Source organism: Lissotriton helveticus, chromosome 3_1, assembly GCF_964261635.1.
Source record: "Lissotriton helveticus chromosome 3_1, aLisHel1.1, whole genome shotgun sequence".
Lineage (NCBI taxonomy): Eukaryota > Metazoa > Chordata > Amphibia > Caudata > Salamandridae > Lissotriton > Lissotriton helveticus.
The window spans coordinates 716089362-716097648 of NC_136061.1; the positions used below are offsets into that span (position 1 = coordinate 716089362).

Below are 8287 nucleotides of genomic sequence, written 5' to 3' on the forward strand. Positions count from 1 at the left end.
TACAACTGCCTGCGGGATACGTCACGGTGGCTAACAAACAATTCTCTTCAGTTTAACGCGGGGAAGACGGAGGTGCTTTTTAGCGCCGGGAATAAGATCTCCCGTCCCGTTTCCGGAGAATTTTTGGCCTCCTGAGACAGCGACTAAAGTGCAGCCAGTGGAATCAGTCCGTAACTTAGGGGTTATGCTTGATCAGAAGCTTAGCATGGAGACTCGTGTAAAAAAAACGACCGCCTGCTGTTTTTCTATTCTGCGGTCTTTGCGGAAGATCTTCCCACGTCTACCATTCCAGGCACGTGCGCAAGTGGCAAGGTGTACAATCCTTAGTAGGTTGGACTATTGTAATGCCCTACTGCTGGAGTCTCCTGGCTTTTTGTTGGATAGACTCCAAAGAATGCAATCAGCGGCCGCTAGGTTGGTCCTGGGGCTTCCTAGGAGAGCACATGGGCAAGCTGCCCTGGCAAAACTGCATTGGCTCCCTCTGAGACAGAGGATACGATTCAAGGCCCTTTGTCTCGTTTTCAAGCTCCTCCATTGAACAGGCCCTCTTCCCCTGCAATCGAAATTCGCTTGGTATACACCAACCAGACTGCTCCGTTCTTCAGTGGCTAGGCTGGTGAGGGTGCCTAGATTTAGAAAGGTTAGATCAGTGGGCAGATCCTTCGAGGTGGCCGCGGCCAAACTTTGGAATCTGCTCCCGTGCGAGATAAGGCAAACCAGGGAGCTTCTCCCCTTTAGGAAAGATCAAAACCTGGTTGTTTCCCAAATAACTAACTTGTTCACTCCGTCTTGTCCCGCCTGACACTCTCCCGCCCTTCTGAGCCACCAGCGCCAGGATGCCTGCAAGGTGATTAGTGCGCTTTATAAGTCAAATAAATAAATAAATAATACTCACACACACAAACGCACACCACACGCACACACAGAACCAACCATCCGTGCACACTTTCACCAAGCACAGACACCATCAGTCATCAGTGCATGCTTTAACCGGGCACAAACACCACCAGCCGTCAGTGCACGCTTTCACCGGGCACAAACACCACCAGCCGTCAATGCACGCTTTTACCGGGCACAAACACCACCAGCCGTCAGTGCACCCTTTCACCGGGCACAAACGCCACCAGCCGTTAGTGCATGCTCCCACCAGGCACACACACACACCACCAGCTGTCAGTGCACGCTTTCACCAGGCACACACACACCACCAGCCGTCAGTGCACGCTTTCACCAAGCACACGCTTTCACCAGGCACACACACACCACCAGCCGTCAGTGCTCGCTCCCACCAAGCACACACACACACACACCACCAGCCGTCAGTGCACACTCCCACCAAGCGCGCGCACACACACACACACCACCAGCCGTCAGTGCACGCTCCCACCAAGCACACACACACACCACCAGCCGTCAGTGCACGCTTTCACCAAGCACACGCTTTCACCAGGCACACGCTTTCACCAGGCACACACACACCACCAGCCGTCAGTGCACGCTCCCACCAAGCACACACCACCAGCCGTCAGTTCACGCTCCCACCAAGCACACACCACCAGCCGTCAGTGCACGCTCCCACTAAGCACACACACACCACCAGCCGTCAGTGCACGCTTTCACCAAGCACACACACACACACACACCACCAGCCGTCAGTGCACGCTTTCACCAAGCACACATCACCAGCCGTCAGTGCACGCTTTCACCAAGCACACACACCGCACCAGCCGTCAGTGCACGCATTCATCAGACACACACCACCAGCACACGCTTTCACCAGGCACACACACCACCAGCCGTCAGTGCTCGCTCCCACCAAGCACACACACACACACCACCAGCCGTCAGTGCACACTCCCACCAAGCACACACACACACCACCAGCCGTCAGTGCACGCTCCCACCAAGCACACACACACACCACCAGCCGTCAGTGCACGCTTTCACCAGGCACACGCTTTCACCAGGCACACATACACCACCAGCCGTCAGTGCACGCTCCCACCAAGCACACACCACCAGCCGTCAGTGCACGCTCCCACCAAGCACACACCACCAGCCGTCATTGCACGCTCCCACTAAGCACACACACACCACCAGCCGTCAGTGCACGCTTTCACCAAGCACACACACACACACACACACACACCACCAGCCGTCAGTGCACGCTTTCACCAAGCACACACCACCAGCCATCAGTGCACGCTTCCACCAGGCACACACACCACTAGCCGGCAGTGCACCATTCCTACAGGCACACACACCACCAGCCATCAGTGCACACATCAATTGTTAACGCATCCCCAATTAACTATTGTAACAATAGCAGTATGGCGCACTTTACTTTTAAACATATTCATTTAAAGCGCAGCATGCACCATTGCTACAAAATAAATAGCTCAAACTTAATTAATGCGAGACCTATTGCACTGCAAATGCTTTTTATTTTAGCCATGTTCTAGGGAAGCATGGCTAAAAGTTAGTTTAAAAAAGCGCTGTGATGCAGACAGGACTGGTTTAGTTATAGTACTTTTTAAGTTTTTCATATGAGGAAGGAGGGTCGCAACGTAAATAACAGAATTGAGGATGGAGAAATGGAAGAGGCAAAACGGACACGAAGAAAGAAGCAGCAGTAACACAGACCGTGAGAACGGAGGAGGAAATCTGGGCTTGGTTCGGCACTTTTAAAGTGGATTTGACAAATGCGGTGATTACGAGGAAAATATTATATCACTCACTGGAATAGCTGCTCCTCAATCTGTAGGCTGGAAGGAGATGGTACGCCTAAAAGGTTGCTAAAAATGCAGACTAAAAGTGTCAGAAAAATTGACACAAACCAGTAGATCGTGCCGTAACGGGAGCAGTTAAGTCTAAGCTGGGACATGATGTGTACGGTGTATACTGTCCCCACGTACCTCTGTGCCCACCTTCCTGTTTCATAAAGCAGACTCTTCTCATCAGACCCAAAAATAAGCTCCACTTCCATAGCACACACACTTCAAAGCACTTTTAACCCTGTACACAACTGAATGACAGAGCAAGGTAAATAAAGTACATGAGAATCAGAACTAACTGGATACAAAACTGGCACATGGGAGAAGGTCTCATCCTCGGTAGACTTAGAAATGCTGTACAAGTGGGCATGCGAGTTTGTTGGGCTGTGAGAGGGCTCATTGTTTGACAAAGAAACCAGAGGTTAGCTTGTTTCTTTCTCTCGCATTGAGTTTGCAGTATTGGGATTGCGGTATTTAACACGCAGCTTTGACAGGACGGTTAAGGAAGTTGATTTAAAGAGATCAGTTTGCAATAATTGGGATGTAAATTAGATCGTCTGTGACCATCTCACTCAAAGCAGCAAGTATGGCTCAGGATAATCTCTTCATGAGATCAGAGACACTTAGTAGGCTGGAGGTAGATGGCTCCAGTCTCTCAGCTCTGCTCACTTCCTCCTGGTTCATAAATCAGTACAGCATTACACACCATGGCCTCACTTCTGCAGAGTCGTTTGTGGGCAAACAGCCTGCCTCTCCCTGATGCTCCGGTAGAGACGACCTCTTGGCAGCCTCTCATCAACACAGCTATCCTTGGCACTGCATCACACATTCTGTTAAGACGAGCATTGGCAATGCCATTAGGTCTGGCTTATGAACCAGACCGAAAAAACCAATGTAGGTGAATGACTGCCCTCCTCCCATCTGTGCTGCCGTCAGAGAAAAATACCATAAATTATCTAGTTATCCAAGAGACTTTAATATCATTTCAATGTCATGTCTGCACCCCTGAATGCTCAACCTCGGGCAGCTGGATAAATAAAATGAGCCTAGCTGTAGTAGGCCAAGCACTTTTTTTGGAAGCACAACTTCTGCCAAAGTCAAGCGTACTCCTGGGTCCCATCATGTGGGCAGGACCATAGCCCCTTTATAGTGCTGCTCACATAATTGTCTGGCGGTAGCTGCACTGCCAAGCCAGACCATAACAAGCAGAGACTGGGGAGAGGAGGAGGGGGGCATGGGCGAGCAAGTTTGGTGGGAGAAATTTGGGGTACGGGGGCATCAACATAGAAGTGGTGGGTGGGAGGAGAAAGAAGCAACACAAAGAAGGGGTGGGTGGTAGAGGAAAAAAGCAACACAGGCAAAAGTTAAAAATAAAAAAGTATCTTAATCACAGCGCCACCAGCAGATGAACATTAATTTAGAGAAATCAATGTGCTTGATTCGTGCGCCGAAGAAGAAATAGGTAGTGACTCCAAGCCAACACTAGCCAATGAAGGAGGCACCAAAGAAGATAGTCACTGAAACCAATTATTGGTAAGGAATAAGTGGACTCAAAGCCCTTTATTGTAAACAATTAGTCTTGCAAGTGAGAACGCATGCTCTAGCGCACGTTCATGCGGGCTTGACCTAAAAATCAACAGAACAAGGTTTGACCAGCTAGAAAAGGGTCACGAAACAAGTTCAGAACAAATTATTAGCTGTGTTCATAACTCCTCGGGACAGCATACCCTTCCCAGGTGGGGTGAAGGGGTACTTTGCATGTTGGGTTGGAAGCCTAAATAAAAAGGTGCACACCCTTTTATTGTATTCTATAATACACCTTTTATTGCTAAAACATATAGAAACTGAGTCTGAATTAGTTGAATGGCGGCCGGATTATTCAAGGCAAGCAACACTTATCCACACACATGCATACCATCCCACCACATGGTCTTGTGAACGCTTCAACTCTTTAATAATTAACACACACATTCAGCCTCCGTGCTTAGCTTCGTGGCCTCCTAATTTACGTCATTAACCCACTTATCCACCCTGGGTGACTCGCCGTTCTAGAACCTTGTCCTTCAGCCCATTCGTGTTTTAACACTGCAGGACGCCTTCTAAACTGTGTGGTCCCTAGGTTTTCATTGTATTGCGTACAGTTAGTTTCCTTTTTCCGCCGCAGGTCCCCAGCTTTACATTCTCAATTTTCTTTGTGCATAGTTAATTGTGAGATTTTGCCAAAGGCACCAAACTGCTTGGGTACTTGTAAGGGCAATTGAACGAGTAGTGAACATGTAGCAGAGATCCTGTCAGACAATTTAAGGCACGGACCATGTTGGCAATTGCCCAGGGCCCTCGCCTTACAAAGGCCCTCCTGGGGGAAGTAAGCTCTCTTGTTATGAAACTTCTGTCTATACTGTTTCTCTCTAAAGCCCTCTCACTCTCTGCCTACATGTACCCCTGACTACCCTCTCTCCCAAGGGTCATCTTAAGCATTTTTGGAGTCTCGGTCCAGCCATATTTCAACAGTTTTTTTGTGACCCTGTTGCATTTTAACATATTTTTCAGTATTGCTTAGCATAAATGCCGGCTGGAAGAGTGGTTGGGGGGCTTGAGGTGGGAGCCCCGATGCTTTCGATACTTGGGGGTGAAGATCTTCCACTAGCCCCAGGATGTACAGGAAGGAGATTTAGAGGGGGGGAGCGGGGAGGGTGCACTGAGGGCCATAAAAGACAGCATGGGATTCTGGGGGAAACTCCCTATCGTGGTAGTGGGAAGGATTTCCTTGTAAAAAATGGTAGCGGGAAGTATTTCCTTGTTAAAAATGGTGGTCCTTCCCCACGCCGCCCGTGTGGATCCGCGGGGCATGGTTCTGGGAGCTGGACTCGTGCCTCTCCCCATTCATATGGGGGATTGGACGTCGACTAGTGGCCCTGGCCACGTTAAAGCGGCCTTCGGCGGAGGGAGGGCTAGTAGCCCCGGAGTTTGAGGCATATTACCTGGCAGGGCAGCTGCATAGATTCACTCAATGGATGGCAGGGAGGATAACACCAGATAAGGGGGTGCATCCTTTCACCCTGGAGAGAGATGAATTACTCCGCACCCTAATGAGAACCGCAAAGCCACAGGACATACACACCGATGAGCATAGAGTGATACAATGGTGCTGGATTAGATGCCTCAAGAGGATCCAGACGAGACACCCATACTCACCGGAAATACCACTAATAGTGGTTAGGGCATGGCCACATGCGGGACAATGGGGAGGACTAGTTGACTGGGTACATGCATGGGCAACGAAAGTAGGGGACCTGTATAAAGGCAGAGAACTGCTCCTGTTTGAGGAATTCAGTACTGACTGGGGCATCCCACAAGGCTAGTTTCTGCTTCACAGGGCAGTGTGGGGGGCGGTGCGGCGACACTGGAAGATGGGCACCCTTGAGCCACCATGACACGCCACATGCGAGAACATTGATATAGCTGGGGGCATCATAAAGGCAGTCACATGTCTGTATAGAACGATAGTGAGAGATTCTGCTAAGCTGCTGGAGGGGTTGAGAAACCACTGGGTGGAAGACCTAGGACGGCCCCTTGAGGAAAAGGACTGGGAAAACCTACTGCAAATGGGCTGATTAGCTTTTACACACTGCATCGAGCATACATTACTCTGGAACTAATAAATCGTTACTTTCATAGGGGCGATGCAGAATGTCGGCGGTGTAGGGAAGTGGGAGCGAATTTCATCCACATGTGGAGTTGCTGTGCCCTAGCGCACTACTGGCAGAATGTGACAACAGAAACGGCCCAAATAACTGACAGGGTAGTGCCATGCACACAGCACATTGCCTGCTCAACCTGTTCCTGCACACAGCCAATACCAAAGTTACTGTCAAGTTTCAGGGCCTGGCCTTTATTTTGGGAAATCACCAGTAGGTGGAAAGCACCTAATGGCCCTAGCATCCCTAGATGGTAGCGGGAGCTGGAGAATTGGGCGGGCTGCAAGAGCAGAGTCTTAATGAGAAACGCGCAACGTGGCCTAGGCAAAATGAAAAGGGCCCAGGCATGGGAATCACTGGTGGAAGAGATTAAACGCAATGACCAGGAATCTGGCGCTACCACACCAATGGCGAATTCTAGATTGGGGAGCCCCCCCAAGACAGGGCCCAGAGGCAGACACAGAGCTGGAACCCGGGGAGACGAACCCAAACATATATCGAGGCAGGCAGAGTAGGGCAGGATAAAGGGAGGAAAAAACACAAATGCTACACAACTGATCAACTAGTATCAAGAAAAGCGACAACTAGCGGAAAGGTGGTCTCGATAATGCCTGCAAGGGGGAGTTTGGGGGAGGGTTTCAAACATGAACAGCTGAATCAGAAGATACATGCAATAAATAGATTTGAGTACTCAGAGATGAAGACTGTATAAAGAAAATGTAGTATAATGCGAATTAAAAGCACCGTAATGTACCAAGTTATGAAGGTATGACTATGTAATGAATCAAAGGAAATAAAATGTTTTAAAATGAAAATGTCGGCTTGAATTAGCAGTAAAGTTAAGAAAATCCAAATTTGTTCTGTACAGGGGCCCCAACATGTCTTCCTCGGGACCCCGAAAATCAGTAAGGCTGCATTCTGCAAATATGGGTTGCTGGGGAAGTTAGTGGACTTGTAACTTGCGTTGGGTTATTAAACTACACCTGTATGTTTAGCAATATTTGCATTCTTTGTACTGCCTTCGGTTTTTGTTACATGGGTCTTGCTTCTGTAGTTTATTATTTAGTGTAATACTGTACGACGGTAATTCGCCTAGTGTTGGCACCAACATTATAACAATGTTTTTCAAACCTTTTCTTTCCCAAGGGTACACTTTCTGTCAAAGGATGGATAGCAGAGAGTATGACAACACTGCACAGACTGCCACAAAAACGGAACTTTGGACATTGCTAAAAACTATTTATGAAAACACAAGACTTTCCTCAAAAGAAAAAAGGCGGTTACTGGGACAGTTTTATAAGAGTCACCCAGATATATACATTCAGTATTTTGGTGACAAGGCAACTACTGTTTACACTTGAGTGAGATGTTGAACAAAAAATGTAAAGTTTGTAAAATTGTATAGATAATATATTTGATACTTTTTGGTTTATGCATTAAAATTAATAAAATATATGGTCTCTTTTGGTTTAGTGACGGATTTTATTTTTCTTGCTGATGAGCACTTCACGGTGTCGGTGCTATTTTTTTATATGGCAGTGTTATTCAACCAAGGTTATCCTATGGCTGTTTGATTTCCTAATCTCCATTGTCCCCTCTCGAAAGAACGTGCAACGAATCGAAGTGCTTGTAAAGTGTGAATTTTCTAGTTTTCCAAGCACCCCGGTTGACCAAAGCAGTTGTAGCAGAACCTAAGCACACAGGTATGCAGTAATTCAATTGGACCTCTTGGTAGACGTTAATGAAGATGTTTCTAAAAATCAAGGCACAATCATTCATTTGTTCTGGCCCAATTAATAAAGTAAACTAGAAAAT

General features: G+C 48.1%; 1 protein-coding gene across 1 annotated transcript in view; it reads left to right on the forward strand.

The window, feature by feature from the left end:
* DEPDC7 (DEP domain containing 7) overlaps positions 1-7948 on the forward strand; it is a 310449-nt gene extending 302501 nt beyond the window's left edge. The window contains exon 9 of the mRNA XM_078680860.1: positions 7619-7948. Coding sequence (XP_078536986.1) covers positions 7619-7833 — 215 coding nt within the window. The 3' untranslated portion in view covers positions 7834-7948. The remainder of the gene's footprint in view (positions 1-7618) is intronic.
* Positions 7949-8287: the final 339 nt, after the last annotated feature.